Source organism: Mobula hypostoma, chromosome 3, assembly GCF_963921235.1.
Source record: "Mobula hypostoma chromosome 3, sMobHyp1.1, whole genome shotgun sequence".
Lineage (NCBI taxonomy): Eukaryota > Metazoa > Chordata > Chondrichthyes > Myliobatiformes > Myliobatidae > Mobula > Mobula hypostoma.
Genome location: NC_086099.1, coordinates 35,912,443 through 35,931,782, shown reverse-complemented (window position 1 = coordinate 35,931,782; position 19,340 = coordinate 35,912,443). Strand labels below are relative to the sequence as shown.

The 19,340-nt window shown below is 40.7% G+C and overlaps 1 protein-coding gene across 1 annotated transcript in view; it reads right to left on the bottom strand.

The window, feature by feature from the left end:
• The window catches only part of LOC134343938 (phospholipid-transporting ATPase ID-like), a 146,497-nt gene that overhangs the window by 78,686 nt on the left and 48,471 nt on the right, over window positions 1-19,340 (bottom strand). The window contains exons 8-12 of the mRNA XM_063042898.1: window positions 18,975-19,045; window positions 11,329-11,411; window positions 9,387-9,545; window positions 4,379-4,467; window positions 3,265-3,461 (exon numbers count right to left, since the gene is read on the bottom strand). Of these exons, the coding sequence (XP_062898968.1) occupies window positions 3,265-3,461; window positions 4,379-4,467; window positions 9,387-9,545; window positions 11,329-11,411; window positions 18,975-19,045 (599 nt within the window). The remainder of the gene's footprint in view (window positions 1-3,264; window positions 3,462-4,378; window positions 4,468-9,386; window positions 9,546-11,328; window positions 11,412-18,974; window positions 19,046-19,340) is intronic.

Sequence of the window (19,340 nt, the reverse complement as noted above, 5' to 3'; positions counted from 1 at the left end):
CCCATTCTGACATGTCTATCCACGGCCTCCTCTACCGTAAAGATGGACCCACACTCAGGTTGGAGGAACAACACCTTATATTCCGTCTGGGTAGCCTCCAACCTGATGGCATGAACATTGACTTCTCTAACTTCCGCTAATGCCCCACGTCCCCCTCGTACCCCATCTGTTACTTATTTTTATACACACATTCTTTCTCTCACTCTCCTTTTTCTCCCTCTGTCCCTCTGAATATACCCCTTGCCCATCCTCTGGGTTCCCCTCCCATTCCTTGTCTTTCTTCCCAGACCTCCTGTCCCATGATCCTCTCATATCCCTTTTGCCAATCACCTGTCCAGCTCTTGGCTCCATCCCTCCCCCTCTTGTCTTCTCCTATCATTTTGGATCTCCCCCTCCCCCTCCAACTTTCAAATCTCCTACTCACTCTTCCTTCAGTTAGTCCTGATGAAGGGTCTCGGCCTGAAACGTCGACTGCACCTCTTCCTAGAGATGCTGCCTGGCCTGCTGCGTTCACCAGTAACTTTGATGTGTGTTGCTTGAATTTCCAGCATCTGCAGAATTCCTGTTGTTTACCTCCCCCTACTTCACGCCCTGGAGGGATCGCTCCTTCCACGATTCCTTTGTTCATTTGTCCCTCCCCACTAATCTCACGTCCCTCCCTTATCCCTGCAAGCGGCCAAAGTGCTACACCTGCCCATTCACCTCCATTCAGGGAGCAAAGTTGTCCTTCCAGGTGAGGTGAAAATTCACCTGCAAATCTGCTGGGGTTGTCTGTTGTGTCCGGTGCTCCCAGTGCAGCCTCCTCTACAATGGTAAATTAAGGGACCGCTTAGTTGAGCACCTGCACTCCATTTGCCAAAAACGGAACTTCCTGGTGGCCAAACATTTTTAATTCTCATTCCTGTTCCCGTTTCGACATGTCAGTCCAGAGCCTCCTCTTGTGCTGTGATGAGGCCATCCTCAAGTGGAGGAGTAACACCTTATATTCTGTCTGGGTAGCCTCCAACCTGATGGCATGAATATCGATTTCTCTAACTTCCAGTACAAAATTCCCTCCACACTCCTTTTCCTCTATTCCCCGTTCTGGTCTTTTACCTCTTCTCACTTACCTATCACTTCTCCCTGAGTCCCTTCCTCCTTCCCTTTCTCTATGGTTCACTCTCCTCTCTTATCAGATTTCTTCTTTTCCAGCCCTTTACCTTTCTTACCCACCTGGCTTCACATATCACCTTCCAGCCAGACTCTTTCCCCTCACCACACCTTTATATTCTATGTCTCGCCCCTCCCTTCTCAGTCCAGAAGGAGGGTCTCAGCCCAAAATGTCAGCTGTTTATTCATTTCCGTAGTTGATGCCTGATCTGCTGAGTTCCTCCAGCATTTTGTGTGTATTATACTGGAGTCCTTGTTGTCTATAATTGAAAGTTTCCTTGTGGGACTTTAAATTTTAACTGAATGTTTAGTCAGAATTTGAACTGAGAGGAGATCACTAATAACATTGATTGCCCAGTAAGCTCCTATAATGGATAGTTAATTCAAAATGCCCATTTAATACTTTGGCAGCAAATCAAAAATCAACCCAAGGTATCTACAGATCTCAAATCATGAAGCTACTCAAATCTGTATCAAGTTTTAGATTTAAAAATATTTGGACATGGGTTGGAAAGTTTTCAAGGGATGTGCGTCACAGTGGACAAATAGGACAAGTGTAGATGTGCATCTTAGAAACATAGAAACATAGAAGACCCTTTGGCCCTTCGGCCCACAAAGCTGTGCCGAACATGCCCTTACCTTGGAAATTACCTAGGGTTACCCATAGCCCTCTATTTTTCTAAGCTCCATGTACCTATTCAGGAGTCTCTTAAAAGACCCTATTGTATCTTGTACAACATGGACAAGTTAAGCTGAAGGACTACTTCCACTCAGTACTGTATTACTCTTTGATTCTGGATGTTAGTTACTTAGTTATATGTTAGCTGGGGCGGTATGGTAGTGTAGTGGTTGGCACAATCCTTTACAGTACCAGTGACTCGGGTTCAATTCCTGCCACTGCCTGTAAGGAGTTTGTACGTTCTCCCTGTGACTGCGTGGGCCTGTACGTTCTCCCTGTGACCCTGTGGGTTTGTACATTCTCCCTGTGACTGCGTGGGCCTGTACGTTCTCCCTGTGACCCTGTGGGTTTGTACGTTCTCCCACAAAGTTATGCCGAACATGTCCTTACCTCAGAAATTACTAGACTTACTTATATTTTTCTAAACTCCATGTACCTATCCAAAAGTCTCTTGAAAGACCCTATTGTATCCACCTCCACCACCGTTGCCAGCAGCCCATTCCACACACTCACCACTCTCTAAGTAAAAACTTAGCCCTGACATCTCCTCTGTACCTTCTCCCCAGCGCCTTAAACCTGTGTCCTCTTGTGGCAACCATTTCAGCCTTGGGAAAAAGCCTCTGACTATCCACAGGATCAATGCCTCTCATCATCTTATACACCTCGATCAGGTCACCTCTCATCCTCCGTCACTCCAAGGAGAAAAGGCCGAGATCACTCAACCTATTCTCATAAGGCATGCTACCCAATCCAGGCAACATCTTTGTAAATCTCCTCTACACCCTTTCTGTGGTTTCCACATCCTTCCTGTAATGAGGCAACCAGAACTGAGCACAGTACTCCAAGTGGGGTCTGACCAGTGTCCTATATAGCTGTAACATTACCTCTCGGCTCCTAAATTTAATTCTGCGATTGATGAAGGCCAATACACCGTATGCCTTCTTAACCACAGAGTCAACCTGCACAGCTGCTTTGAGCATCCTAAGGACTTGAATGAAGGCACCATATTAAAAACAATGGACACAAAAATGAGAGAAAATAGAACAATCAGCATTAGAAGACAAGCACTATGAGAGATAGACAAAGTTTGTAGGAATGCAGACAATGGTAAGTAGAACATTATAATAAAAAGCTGGTAAGTTAAAAAAATCAAATCAGTGATAGAAAGGGATATTGCATGAACTACTACATGAAATAGTGGGTGGGGTTGGAGAGTGGAGAGACAATGAGCAGAGAAAGAAAGCTGCTGGTGGAAAAGTAGATGATGCAAGTGTGCCAGAGAGAAACAAAGTGAAGGAGTAAAAAAAATTAATTACATCAGGAGAAATATGCACAACATGAAGCTAATGCAGAATGAGTTAGCTTATTGATATCTGAGAAGAATGAGATCCATAAGCAAAAAAAGTTAAAAATATATTTGGAATAAGAACACCTACCTCACATATAAGGAAATCGGGACAACAGTGTTAAGTATGATCACATATGACCAAAATGTCAGAAATCCAGAGAAGGAAGAATTTGTAATGTCCTCATCCCAAGGCAAGTAGACCTGAAAATGGTATCCTTTGTGATATTCCCAGATACTATTCCCAATAGCCAGCACTGTACACATCATAACAAGGAAGCCAAAAATCTGCAAACAGAAAACAAAATTACTAGTGTTGTTTTGAAAGCAGCAGTCACCCTCCTGTTACTTGTTCAGTTGTCCAGCATCAACTGCGTCAAGATGTGGTAGAACTTTTAAAGATAGCCAATGTAGATTTGAAGTTCTGTCAAAAGAACCTTGTTACGTTTTCTCTATCATGTGCGTCTTATATACCACAGCTACAGTGCACTAGCAGCAGAGGTAATGAATATTCCGTCCAGGGGTACAGTGCATCAATAAAGTGAATTATTATGTATGTTCCGGATGGCACCAAGCCATTGGACCATTGTTACAGTTGTTTCCTTTCAAGTAAATAGTGCAAATTCCATTCCATTCGTTATTTATGTCTTGGAATGGGGAAGCTTTGAACAAGCAGGATATATTCATTATATAATATTCAATTTCTACCTTCTATTCATAGCAAGAATATTAGCATGGCTTATCTATTTGATATCTGATGTCTAGGGGATCTCAAGGGTGTTGCTGGTGGTGAACAAGTAACATACAAGGTCAGAGAGTGATGACCAAGTTTTCACTTTTTCGGGCTGAACACTTACAGTGTGCCAGTATAATAGATCAGCACAAGCCAATATGTTGTTTGTCATTACAGGTAAAATTATGAATACTACTCTATTCCAGCATTGTCAATATTCATTATGTCACCTCTGAGAGCATACCACAAAAATTTAAAGTAATGAAATCAAATAATATGTTAAACTGCATGAGCAGAGTTCCTACAACCAAAATGTCTGTTCCATGTAGATATCTCATATTCCCACAATGCAAGATCCAATTTCTCCTCTAATATTAAAATTGTCAATGTTCTGAGTAACTATCCGGTGCAGTTCTTTCAAAAATCTCAAATCTATGACAACTCAATCTATATTGGTTGGACGTCTACTTACCCATATTACAAGAACATTCATGAGGCGATCTATTTTGGTTCTTTTAAAAGCAGACAATCCACTATTCTGCATCAATTTGGTGTCTTGACCTTCAACAGGAAGTGATAAGTTAGATAGGGATAATACTGTAAAGCAATGCATTTAGGTCCTTGGCTTTATAAATGGAGAACAGAAACTGGTTTAAGCCTGCAAATTGATTCCATGGACTTAAATGCATCTTTTATCTACTTTGTCCACATTTTTCTACTTATTATTAGATGTTATTCATCAATGGATTTTCTGTTTCTCAACAACCACCTTAGAATTTTCTACTTCCCCAATATCTTTGCCTTTACATTTCTCTTTCTTGCTTCAAAAATCTCCCCCGACATGCTACTGTTTAATTGGGCTTTTAGCGTGAGGCCTTGTTTTTCAAATCTCAATCCACAAGGCATTCTCATCACAGGTTTGAAAGATACTTAAAGACACTGTTTGCAAGGTATCAGAAAGATGAAAATTTCTGATCAGTATTAAAAGTTTTCAGTGCCACATCATTTATGAGGTAGTATTTATTTTGGTGCTGTGGCAATGGCATTCCACCTGCAAGAACATGCAGCATATCCAAGCTGTTAAACTAACTTTCAGAAATAATTGAAATTGTTATGCTTTTGATAAGACCAACTGCTTTCCCATATAACCATTTTCCCAAACACATCAAAAAATATTATACTGTACATGGCAGAACTTCAACCCACAACATCAAGATTATCATGGAAGAAGGAATTTCTGCATCAGCGTGTTCCATGAATGCAAAAGATTTTCCAGAAACATCAAAAAAAGATCTGAAAATATTATTTTTTAAAATGCATACATTCTATCATTACTGAAGTCTGAGTTGATGCACAAAATCAAGGTAAAATACAGCACAAAAGAGCATTAAACTTTTTTTTTTAATTGCACGAAAACATGGATCGAAGCCTCATTTTCAAGGGAATGCAGACCTCAACTGCAAAATGTCAAAGAAATTGATGCAAAGTGGTCATCTCAAAGCAGTTCATTGGTCAGAGTCTCAGGAAATTTAGCAGCCCCTGATGGCAAGAACATCCATATGTAGGAGATCAGTGGGAGGTAAAACGTTGCAAAGGTTTGAATGACCACAGTTTACCATTGAAAAGGAAAAGGAAGGCCATTCACAAGTCTAGCAGTACACCAATAGGAATGATGTTTTACCAGCAGGTGAGGTAAAGAAGTTATGAAGATAGACATTAGGCAATTATAGTGATGACACAAACATGTAGCCTGATCAATGGTCAAAAATGAAAACAATATTATCTGTGATGTTTCTTGAGATAGTGGGAGAGAGAGAGAGAGAGAGTGTGTCAGTGGCTTTGGCCTTCACCATGGTTAGTTGGTTATATTTGTGCTTGACTCATTCAAGATACAAGTTTGTTTAATGTCATTTCCAGTACACAAGTGTAAAGGAAGACATAATTATTGTTACTACATATCCCATGCAGCACAAAAAAACACAATAAGATAAAGAACACAATGATAAAGAATACAATGAACATAAATACATAAGATAGCATATGAATGTCCATGAAGTAACGTATACCTATAAAGTGACATTAAGCACCAGAGCATCTGTACAAAAAAGAGACTGAGAGGAAGTGGTAAAGTAGTGGTGGTGGGGGATGTAGAGGGGTGAGTTAGTGGGTGGAGGTGTTGATTAGCTTTAATACTTGGGGAAAGTAATTGTTTATGAGTCTGGAAGTCCTGGCATGGATGCTATGTAGCCTCCTTCCTGTGGGAGTGGGATAAACAGTCCATGAGCAGGGTGGTTGGGATCATTCATGATATTGCTGGTCCTCCTCTGGCACTTTTCTCTATATATGCCCTCGATGGTGTGAAGGCTGGTTGCCTGTGACGCATTGGGTGGTTTTGACGACCCATTGTAGAGCCTTTCTGTCTGCTGCAGTGTGGTTTCTGTACCACAGGACCATAAAATATAAAAGCAGAATCAGGCCATTTGGCCCATCAACTCTGCTCTGCTGTTCCATCATGGCTGATCCATTTCCCTCTCAGCCCCAGTCTCCTGCTTTCTCCCTGTAATCTTTCATGCCCTGATTAATCAAGAACCTATCAACCTCTGCCTTAAATATATCAAATGACTTGGCCTCCACAGCTGCCTGTGGCAATGAGTTCTCTGGCTGAAGAATGTCCTCCTTATCACCATTCTAAATAGCCATCCCTCTTTTCTGAGGCTGTGGCTTTTGGTCGTAGACTCCCCTGCTATAGGAAACATCCTCTCCACATCCACTCTATTGAGGACTTTCAACATTTGATGGGGTTTCAATGAGATTCCCCCTCATTCTTCTGAACTCCAATGAGTACAGGCAATGAGCCATCAATTGGTCCTCATATGGTAAACCTTTCATTGCCAGAAACATTCTTGTGAACCTCCTCTGAGCCCCCTCCAATGTCTGCACATCCTTTCCAAGGGGCCCAAAACTGCTCACAATACTTGAAGTGAGGCCTTACCAGTGCCTTCTAAAGCCTCAACATTACATCCTTGCTGTTATATTCTAGTCCTCTTGAAATGAATGTTAACATTCCACTTGCCTTCATCACCACTGACTCAACTGCAAATTAACTCCCAAGTCCCTTTGCATCTCAGATTTTAGAATTTTGTCTCCATGTAGAAATACAATCTTATTTCTTCTACCAAAGTGCATGACCATACACTTCTAATACTGTATTCCATTTGTCACTTTTTCCCTTGAGGAAACCATACTGACTTCGGTCTATCAATTTCTCCCACTCACCTGCACACTGGGCATAATTTACTGCAACAAATTAACTCACCTACCTGCTACTCTTTGAGACAAGGAGCAAACTCCTGACAGCACTAGAAGTCGGGATTGAACTGGGTCACTGTGCCAAATTATGCATGATCATAAAAATGGTAGACTTTATTCATTGGATCTTAAGCATCAGCAGGTCTTACAGACAGAAATGATGAGCAAAATGCTAAAGCAGAGATCACATGAACCTACCAGCTTACTATTGTTATCATGATCAAGCCATGAGGTCTATTTGCTGGCTCTGTGCCAATTTGAAGAGAGGGGTGGAATGGGTGGATGATATCAATCAATGCTGCCAGCTATTAAGGAAATGTTGCCGAAGGGATGAAAAGGTTAGACGAAATACAATGAGATGTTCTCATATTTTAGATGTAGATCTGGAGCCTCTGGTTCAGACTGCTGATGAAGCAAGCAAAATTCACAACTCTTTTCCCCTGACAATTTCATCCTCATCCCCTGAAACCTCTGCTCTAAATGTGAAAATGTCAAAGAAAGTGCAGTCAGCTGTCGTCAAACTAGAATATTACTTACATGAGTTTTAACCAAATTTGCTCTTTCCCCAGGGAAAGTGATATGCTGATCTCACAGGCAGGAGAGACATCATTTTGATTTGCAGAACAAAGCACAGTTTTGTCACTTATATCTTCATGTGTTTTTAATTCTAACTGATACTTTAACACAGCAGCCAATCATTACTCGCTGTTCTTCTATTATTATTGACATTTCTATGGCAGCTTCTTTCGGGGAATTCACACACTTCAAATGTGAGGGTGCTTAGACAAGGGGAAATAGGGTAACACAGATAAGAATTTGGTGAAATCAAGTAACAACTTTAATTCAGAGAAGCAGAATTCAAATAGCTAGGTTACAGAGAGAGGTAGGTTTGTAGACACAGTTCCAGAAGTGCATTGTACCCTGCCAGTAAGCTACCTGTTACACCATTTTCACAAGCCATAATCAGTCGCATCATAGTGAAACCAATGCCAACAGCTTTACATTGAAGAATGGTCAATCACTCTGTTACTTTAGAAACTCAAACAGAATGCAGCCTATTTTTGAAGCTTAAAGTAAACATTCTGTATGTTTGCTCACAGAATGACCACATTTCCTTGACCATATTTTAAAAGCTATAATGATCATTTTTAATATTTCTGCAATTAGTCATAGTCATAGTCATACTTTATTGATCCCGAGGGAAATTGGTTTTCATTACAGTTGCACCAACCAAGATTAGAGTATAAATATAGCAATATAAAACCATAAATACTTAAATAGTAATATGTAAATTATGCCAGGGAAGTCCAGGACCAGCCTATTGGCTCAGGGTGTCTGACCCTCCAAGAGAGAAGTTGTAAAGTCTGATGGCCACAGGCAGGAATGACTTCCTATGACGCTCAGTGTTGCATCTTGGTGGAATGAGTCTCTGGCTGAATGTACTCCTGTGCCCACCCAGTACATTATGTAGTGGATGGGAGACATTGTCCAAGATGGCATGCAACTTAGACAGCATCCTCTTTTCAGACACCACCATGAGAGAGTCCAGTTCCATCCCCACAACATCACTGGCCTTACGAATGAGTTTGTTGATCCTGTTGGTGTCTGCTACCCTCAGCCTGCTGCCCCAGCTCACCACAGCAAACATGATAGCACTGGCCACCACAGACTCGTAGAACATCCTCAGCATCGTCCGACAGAAGTTAAAGGATCTCAGTCTCCTCCGGAAATAGAGACGTAACGTTAATTGTAACTCCAGACTAACAGATCCCAACCCTGGATCCAAATCACTGCATTTTCAGCCTTAAAGTCTGCCACAAGGTTAAATTTTTAAGCTATAACTTTTTATGTAAAGATTAAGGAGGTATGAATTAATTTTATTCCAAACATTTTGAACGATAAACTGTTTATATGTAATTATTAATTAATTACCAATGCTGTCTCTCATTTTTCCATAGGAAATCTGAGCAGTGCTTAAATATTTTAGAAATAACTCACCCTAAATTCTATTGGAGTCTAATAAGTATTTATCTGCAGAGATCATGCTGATGGTGCATACAATTGCTGAAATAATGAAGCTAATCATAATTGATGTTCCTAAGATGTACATTTTATCATATAAACTTATGATTGTTTTTGGACGACATTGTATCTTCTTGCTTTATACCTACCTGCAAAAATAACAAGTCCGTAACACCACTCTGTATTCCTCAGTGTACAGCCACGTAGTATTATTTTCTCATTGTCCAAAGCATACTTATTATCCTTGTAGGTAAGTGTTCCTCTGAACTTGTCCAACCTGTTATTGGGAGCTTCACATCTTACCTCACCTGGTATTAGTAAGAAAATAATGCTATTATGTGTTTGCTGATTGATTTCACTGTTACAATTAATACATATGCATATAGTGTCTTAAGCCAAATAAATAAAGGGACACAAGGATGACAATATATCCCACCAACAAAATTTTGGTTGCCACATTGATTAGGAGCTCATTATATCTAAGCCATAATATCAAGACGGTTGAAGGGGGTTGGTATGGGCCCCCAAATCCTAAGAACTTTCTATGGGGGCACAATGCCTGGTATGGGAACTGTACTTCCCTCAATCGCAGGACTCTGCAGGGAGTGGTGTGGACAGCCAATTGCATTGAAGTGCACTGTAGATGTGCATTTCCCACTATTCAGGACATTTACAAAGACAGGTGTGTAAAAATGGTCTGCAGGATCATTGGAGACCCGAGTCACCCCAACCACAAACTGGTTGGGGTGCTACCATCCAGGAAATGGTACCGCAGCATCAAAGCCAGGACCAACAGGCTCCAGGACAGCTGCTTCCACCAGACCATCAGACTGCTTAACTCATGCTGATACAATTCCATTTCCATGTTGTATTGACTATTCTGTTGTACATAATATTTATTATAAATTACTATAGATTGCACATTGGTCACTTAGATGGAGATGTAATGTGCTCCTCATGTATTTGAAAGATGTAAAGAATAAAGCCAACTCAATTCAAAGATCACTTTGAATTGATTTACTTTGAACTTTGAACATTCAAATGTGGTTGGGCTGAGAATTTCAACAGCAGCTGGACTTTGGAACAACATGAACTTTTACTTCTCCTGGAAACATTTTGAATGCATTTTGCACGTGGTATTTCCAGACTGCAGGGCAACCCTAAAGCCATCATAATCACTATCCACACAGGTTGTTCTTCATGCCTGTTGCATTAAAACAAAATTACCACACAACCTTAACAACATTTAACATGGATGAGTACATGGATAGCAATGACTCAGAGGGGTGTTTGCCAAATGTGGGCAAATGGGACGAGTTTAGATGGGAATGGACTAATTGGGCTTGAGGGGCCTGGTTCTGTGTCATGTGACTCTATGACCTCTAGACTGTGAGTCCTTCAAATATTTATATTATTTTTATATTGTTGTACTCCAATGAATATATTTCAGCAGTATTCTATCTGATCTGTGTGCATGATACCACTCTTAACTTTACTCTATCATAAGGGAATGTGATTTCAATTCCATTGAGCTAAGAATGCTATTGATGGTTGGCTTTAAGAAAGATATGGCTATATCAAATCTGCTGCTTTTAATCTTGCTTTTAACCGTGTTCCAGTTCTTCAGCAAAATCTGCTTGGATTCCTGGATCAATTTAGTCTCTTTCAATACAGACTCACTGTAACTCACTCAATTAAAATTAACCATCCTCTTTACCAATGTAAAACTGTTAACTAGTACTTAATTCTGCAGCTTTACTGATAGATATCAGAGATATTTAATAGGTTATGTGACTGTAATGCTAACCCTAATGTTGTAAGATTCACAACCTGCAATATTAATCATTGGACTGTTTAACTAATTGATTATAACTTTGCATTACTGTTAAGTATAATCATGTGCATTGCTCTGAATGTAATTGAACTATTCAAAATTCCTAATTCCTCAGAAATTTGATTGGGTGAAATACTCTTGACAACTTTTACAATCCTCTGGTCAATAATTGTTAATATAACATTCACATAACATTTTATGAATCTTTGTTTTTAATATTTATACTGGGTTTTTTTCCTAGAAGAAAACTGACATACCATCAAAATCTGCCAAAGCTTCGATGTTTTCTCCCATATCTAAGGTGACTGTTAATGCCTGCTTAACTTTCAGATTTGTTTCACTAGATTAAGAGAAAAAAATATATTATTAAATAGCTCTCTAGGAACTAAAAGAGAATGGAAGTTAAAAAAAAAGGATTTAGTGCTTTCCTGGCGTATATGACAAATAAACTCTTCTTGGACTTCCAGGTGGTACAGGCATCAATCTTAACAAACTCTGCCATCTTCATCAGGGATGATGCATGGGCATGTCTAGTCCAGTGGTATTTATAACCCTGTCATCCATCCCTCCTGATTGGTTAGTCCTCATCCAATCAGGTTTCCGCTGTCCCACCTTGTTTACAATCAAATTCCAGTTCTTACTTCGAGCAAGACCTTTGCCTTTGTTAAAATTCTTTTCCTCAAGTTTTATTTCATTGGCTTCCTTTTCCAGGTCATCCCAAAAGCCATTGGTGCAGCATCATCCCCGATGAAGATGGTAAAGTTTGTCATTGAAACATCAGTTAAAATTGAAGAATGGAAATACTTTACAATGCAATACTTTGTCAATTTACTGGAAACAGAAGATTCTGTAGTTGTGAGAAACATGCACGTGACTATACCACTGTTGTACTTTTTCTGCCACTATTACAAAACCTTCTCTTTTTCGGTGAATTAGCACGAAATGAATCACATTAATATGCATGAGCCTTGAAACTAGTTAAGGAATATTGCCGCAATCCAATAACAATTAATACATTCAGAGCTTGGAGGGTGGTGCGACAAATTGAAGGCAACGCAGCGAAATTATCACCCTTCACTCCAATAACCGGCAGTCCGGATTTTCAGCCTGGCATAATGGATTCTGGATTTAAACTTTGGATTTCTAAGGGTATTTTCCATCTAGGAAATTTGTTTGATGAAGGAACGATGATGTCTTTTAGTCAAATAGTACAGAAATTTAACATACCCAACAAGGATCTTTTTCGTTTCTTTCAGATAAGAAATTATATCCAGAAAAAAACAACATTGTTAACCGATTTCTGTAGTTCTGACATAGAAAAGAGCGTGTTTCGTTCTAAGGGTAAAGTCTCTATTAGTACTTTTTACAGCATCCTGAGGGAATGTTCTTGTGGAGAGGCTGAGCAGCTGGGAAGGGTCTGGGAGGAAGAGCTGGGAGTAGAAATTACAGCTGAAACATGGGAAGACATCTGTGATAATGCAAAGATGATTTCAGCTTGTAATAGAACTAAAGCATTGCAATTCAAAATTCTGCATAAAGCCCATCTGACTCCAGACCGTCTCTCAAAATTTAAGACCGGGGTTTCTTCAATATGTTCTAAATATAAAGTAAATACTGAAACTTTCACCCACTGTTTTTGGACTTGTCCCAAACTTCAGGCGTACTGGAGTGATATTTTAGGTGAAATGGGAAGGATTCTGAAGATGGAGTTTGAACTGGACCCAGTGCCTTTTCTCTTAGGCTTATCCTGCAGTCATATTATAAATGCACATCAGAAAAAACTTTTTTAACATCCTGACTTTTTGTGCGAGGAAGAACATTTTACTTTGTTGGATATCCGATAAGGCCCCTGGACTTTTTGGTTGGCATAAATTAATCATGGAATACATTCCTTTGGACTTTTTGACATGTATGGTACACTCTAAAACAAATAGTTTTCATAGAACATGGCAACCTTTTCTGCAGTATATAGATGTAAACCTGTCTGCTATACTAATAAGGGCTTTTGTATAGGATGTTGCGGTGATGTCTATATTTTGATGGAAGTGACCTCATACCTGATATCTGTGAGGGGAAGAAATGTAACTGTAAGTGTATCTGGAAATGGAAAGTTTTGTTATGCTGAGCAAAAAAAGCATGAAAAAATGCATGAGCCAATCTTAATTCTGCTGTTTAAAGGGACACACTAAATATGCAAATTAAATTTGCAATTGCTGAGGGAGAAAAGTCTTCACTGAGATGGGAAAGATTGTGCCTTGTCTTGCTCTGGATATGAGGTAAGAACTGCAAAGACCATAGAGATATGCCTCCCTAAGAAGCAAATAAGTTCTCAATTGGAAAAAAAAACTTAGATATACGGTTGCCCTATGGCCAGGTGTGGAATTGTGATTTTACATTCAATACTAAAAGCAATATAATAAACAGTACACACTCAAATTAAATGAAATGGTTCATTTATCCGCATTCTTAAACTCATTTATGTTCAATTTTCCATCCTCTCATTTGCCCTAGTTGAACCTGCTCCACCATTGCACTCCAGATCCTGCAGCTACATACAATATTTTTGTTCATATCCTCACATTGTCATCTGCAAGACAAAACTAACACTCATCCTCAACCTTCTGTACTATATATTCAACAGATATTGATATTTTCACTCATGGGCCATTTCTTTTTCTTCTGAAAAAGCATAAATCACCAGAAAGGTTGATATCTATCTATCTATCTAAGACATGCAAAAGTACTGGAGGAAGTCACCAGGTTAGGCAGCATCTATAGAGAAGAATACACAGTTGATATTTTGGGCCGAGACCCTTCATCAGGACTGCAAAGGAAGGAGGAAGAAGCCAGGATGAGAAGGAATATATAAACTCCATTTCATCTTCCTTGCTTCAATCCCTTCCCACTTACATCTGCGACATTTCATATGCTCTTAATTTCTTCAACAACTTAGATTTGCGAAGGCTATTGGGGGTGAGTTTAAACTAAAATTGCTGGGGGGTGGGAACTGAACTGAAGAGACGGAGGAAGCGGCAGTTGCCTCACAAATAGAGAAAGCTTGTAGCCAGTGCGAGAGGGAGGATAGGCAGGTGATAGAGAAGGGATGTGCTCAGTCTGATGGTTTGAGATGTGTCTATTTTAATGCAAGAAGCATCATGAACAAAGCGGACGAGCTTAGAGCATGGATCAGTACTTGGAGCCATTACAAAGACTTGGATGGCTCAGGGGCAGGAATGGTTACTTTAGAAGTTTCAGAAAGGACAGGGAGGGAGGCAAAAGAAGTGGGGGCGTGGCACTGCTGATCAGAGATGGTGTCATGGCTGCAGAAAAAATGTAAGTCATGGAGGGATTGTCTACTGAGTCTCGGTAGGTGGAAGTTTGAAACAGGAAGGGGTCAATAACTCTACTGGGTGTTTTTTATAGACCACCCAATAGTAACAGGAACATCGAGGAACAGATAGGGAGACAGATTCTGCAACGGTGCAGTAATAACAGGGTTGTCATGATGGGGGATTTTAATTTCCCCAATATTAATTGACATCTCCCTAGTGCGAGGAGTTTAGATGGGATGAAGTTTGTTAGGTGTGTTCAGGAAGGTGTCCTGACATAGTATGTGGTTAAGCATACAAGAGGAGAGGCGGTACTTGATCTGGTATTGGGAAATGAAACTGGACAGGTGTCAGGTCTCTCAGTGGGAGAGCATTTTGGAGATATGATCACAATTCTATCTCCTTTACCACAGCATGGAGAGGGCTAGGAACAGACAAGTGGGGAAAGCATTTAATTGGAGTAAGGGGAAATATGAAGCTATCATCCAGGAATATGGAAACATAAATTGGGAACAGATGTTCTCAGGGAAATGTATGGCAGAAATGTGGCAAATGTTGAGGGGATATTTGTGAGGCGTTCTGCACAGGTACATTCCAATGAGACAGGGAAAGGATGGTCGAGTACAGGAACCATGCTGTACAAAGGCAGTTGAAAATCTAGGCAAGAAGAAAAGAAAAGCTTACGAAAGGTTCAAAAAAGTAGGTAATGATAGAGATCTAGAAAATTATAAGGCTAGCAGGAAGGAGCTTAAGAATGAAATTAGAAGAGCCAGAAGGGGCCATGAGAAGGCCTTTGTGAGCAGAATTAAGGCATTCTATAAGTATGTAAAGTGCAAGAGGATAAAACGTGAGAGAATAGGACCAATCAAGTGTGACAGTGGAAAAGTGTGTATGGAACTGGAGGAGATAGCAGAGGTACTTAATGAATACTTTGCTTCAGTATTCACTATGGAAAAGGATCTTGGCGATTGTAGGGATGACTCATAGCGGACTGAAAAGCTTGAGCATATAGACTTTAAGAAAGAGGATGTGCTGGAGTGTTTGGATAAGTCACTGGGACTGGACAAGATATACCCCAGTCTACCGTGGGAAGCGAGGGAAGAGATTGCTGAGCCTCTGGCAATGATCTTTGCGTCACCAATGGGAATGGGAGAGGTTCCAAAGGATTGGAGGGTTGCAGATGTTGTTCCCTTATTCAAGAAAGGAAGTAAGGATAGCACAGGAAATTATAGACCAGTGAGTCTTACTTCAGTGGTTGGTAAGTTGATGGAGAAGATCCTGAGAGGCAGGATTTATGAACATTTGAAGAGGCATGATATGGTTAGGAATAGTCAGTATGGCTTTGTCAAAGGCAGGTCATGCCTTATGAGACTGAATGAATTTTTTGAGGATGTGACTAAACATATTGATGAAGGTAGAGCAGTAGATATAGTGTATATGGATTTCAGCAAGGCATTTGATAAGGTACCCCATGCAAGACTTATTGAGAAAGTAAGGAGGCATGGGATCCAAGGGGACATTGCTTTGTGGATCCAGAACTGGCTTGCCCACAGAAGGCAAGGAGTGGTTGTAGACGGGTCATATTCTGCATGGAGGTTGGTGACCAGTGGTGAGCCTCAAGAATCTGTTCTGGGACTCCTTCTCTTCGTGATTTTCAAAAATGACCTGGATGAGGAAGTGGAGGGATGGGATAGTAAATTTGCTGATGACACAAAGGTCGGGGATGTTGTGGATAGTGTGGAGTGCTGTCAGAGGTACAGCGGCACATCAATAAGATGCAAAACTGGGCAGATGGAGTTCAACCCAGATAAGTGTGAGGTGGTTCATTTTGTTAGGTCAAATATGATGGCAGAATATAGTATTAATGGTAAAATTCTTGGCAGTGTGGAGGATCAGAGGGATCTTGGGGTCCGAGCCAATTGGATACTCAAAGCTGCTACGCAGGTTGACTGTGTGGTTAAGAAAGCACACGGTGTATTGGCCTTCATCAACCGTGGGATTGAGTTCAAGAGCCGAGAGGTAATGTTACAGTTATATAGGACCCTGGTCAGACCCCACTTGGAGAACAGTGCTCATTTCTGGTCACTTCACTGCAGGAAGGATTTGGAAACTATAGAGAAGATTTACAAGGATGTTCCCTGGATTGGGGAGCATGCCTTATGATAATAGGTTGAGTGAACTTGGCCTTTTCTCCGTGGAGCGACGGAGGATGAGAGGTGACCTGACAGAGGTGTATAAGATGATGGGAGGCATTGAACATGTGGGTAGTCAGAGGCTTTTTCCCAGGGCTGAAATGGCCAACACGAGAGGGCACAGTTTTGAGGTTCTTGGAAGTAGGTACAGAGGAGATGTCAGGGGTAAGTTTTTTATGCAGAAAGTGGAGAGGGTGTGGAATGGACTACCGGAGGTCATGGTGGAGGCGGATGTTATAGGGTCTTTTAAGAGACTCCTGGATAGGCACAAGGAGCTTAGAAAAATAGAGGGCTGTGGGTAATCCGAGGTAAGTACATGTTCGACACAGCATTGTGGGCCAAAGGGCCTGTATTGTGCTGTAGGTTTTCTATGTTTGTATGTTTCTAACTTTCAATTCCCTGGCTCTGATCGCCTCATTTTCCAGCCCCTGTACTCTTCTATCTCAGGAAGGCATTAAAGCTCTCTGCTTCCTTCACAACAATAGACCCAACTAGTACCCCTCCACCACCACCCTCCTCCATATGGTGGAGCTGGTTCTCATGCTGAACAATTTCTCCTCTGGCTCTTCCCACTTTCTCCGAACCCACATGTGCTCCAGCTCTGCCAGGCTTTTTGTTGGCTGCATGGAACGGTCCATGCTCCAAGCCTTCTCTGGTAAAGCTTCCCAAGTCTTTCTGCATGACACTGATGACTGCATGGGTGGTGCTTCATGCACCCGTGCTGAGCTCGTTAAATTCATCAACTTTGTCTCCAGCTCCACCCTTCCATTAAATTCACTTTGTCCATTTTTGACACCTCTCTCCCCTTTAACTCAATCTCACTGTTTCTACCTCTAGGGACAAACTATCTACTGATACCTTTTATAAACCTACCAATTTTCATGGCTATCTTGACTATTCCAAACTGCCACCTGTAAAAGTACCATTCCCTTTTCTCAGATCCTTTATCTCTGCCGCATCTATTTCCAGGACGAGTCCTACTACTTCAAATATGTCCTACTTCTTCAAAGAACAGGGTTTCCCTTCCTTCACCATTGATGCTGCCCTCATTTGCCTCTTCTCCAATTCCTGGACATCTGCCCTCACACTATCTTCTCACCGCCTTAACAGAGATAGAATTCCTCTTGTCCTTACCTACCACCCTATGAGTGTCCACTTCCCTGTAATTGCATGGGCTCTTATCTTGCTAAGTAGCCTCATGTTTGGCACCTTGTCAAAGGCCTTCTGAAAATCCAAGTACACCACATCTACTGCATCTCCTTTGTTGACCCCGCTTGTAATGTCCTCAAAGAATTGCAGTAGGTTTGTCAGACAGGATTTTCCTTTCCGGAAACCATGCTGGCTTTGGCCTATCTTGTCATATGCCTCTAGGTTCTCTGTAGTCTCATCCCTAACAATCAATTCCAACAACTTCCCAACCACTAATGTCAGGCCAACAGGTCTATAGTTTCCTTTCTGCTGCCTGCCACCCTTCTTAAATAGCAGAGTTACATTTGCAATTTCCAGTCATCCAGTAAAATGCCAGAATCTATTGATTCTTGAAAGATCATTGTTAATGCCTCTGCAATCTCTCCAGCTACTTCCTTCAGAACCTGAGGGTGCAATCCATCACGTCCAGGAGATTTATCCACCTTCAGACCATTAAGTTTCCTGAGCACCTTCTCAGTTGTAATTTTCACTGCACAAACTTCACTTCCCTGACACTCTTGAATGTCTGGTATACTGCAGACGTCTTCCACTGTGAAGTCTGATGCAAAATACACATTCAGTTCATCTGCCATCCCTGCATCTCTCTTTACAATATCTCCAGCGTCAATTTGTATTCATCCTATGTCTACCCTTGGCTATCTTTTACCCTTTATATACTTTAAAAAGCTTTTAGTATCTTCTTTGATATTCGTCGCCAGCTTCCTTTCATAATCCATCTTTTCCTTCCTAATGAACTTCTTAGTTTCCTTCTGCAAGTTTTTAACAGTTTCCCACTCCTCTATCTTCCCACTAGCTCTGGTTTCCTTGTATGCCCTCTCTTTTGCTTTTACTTTGGCTCTGAGTTCACTTGTCAGCCACGGTGATGTCCTTCTTCCCTTTGAAAATTTCTTCTTATTTGGAATATATCTGTCTTGCCCTTTCCTCACTTTTTGCAGAAACTCCAGCCATTGCTGTTCTGCCGTCCTTCCTGCAAATGTCACTTTCCAGTCAACTTCGGCCAGTTCCCCTCTCATGCCATTGTAATTTCCTTTAATCCACTGAAATACCGACACATTGGATTTTATTTTTCCTTCTCGGATTTCAATGTGAACTCAATCATATTGTGATCATTGTTCCCTAAGGGTTCCTTAACCTTAAACTCTCTTATGACCTTTAATTCTGAAATTCACTTACCCATCAAGCTCGGCTGTCTCAATGTAAATCAATCCATATGGTTCACTGCTTGATAACAGGAGTAAGTCTGCCTAAGTAGAAAGAAATGGATTGATGTATCTATTACTAGTTATATAATTAACATATATTAATATAATTAGCTTTTATTGATAAGAAAGTACATCATATAAAGTATCATAACCAAATAAAGATGTTTGCTCTTTAGTTTCAGTTTTTTCGCTATTTCCACTTTCTGGCTAAATATTCTCTGATCATCATATAGTAATTGATTCTAACTCATCCTTGGTCATAGAGAAGGTCACTAGAGGCAAGGATGGCAGGACACAGATGGCAGAGAAAGTAGCCCAAGTTATTCAGCAGCAGTGG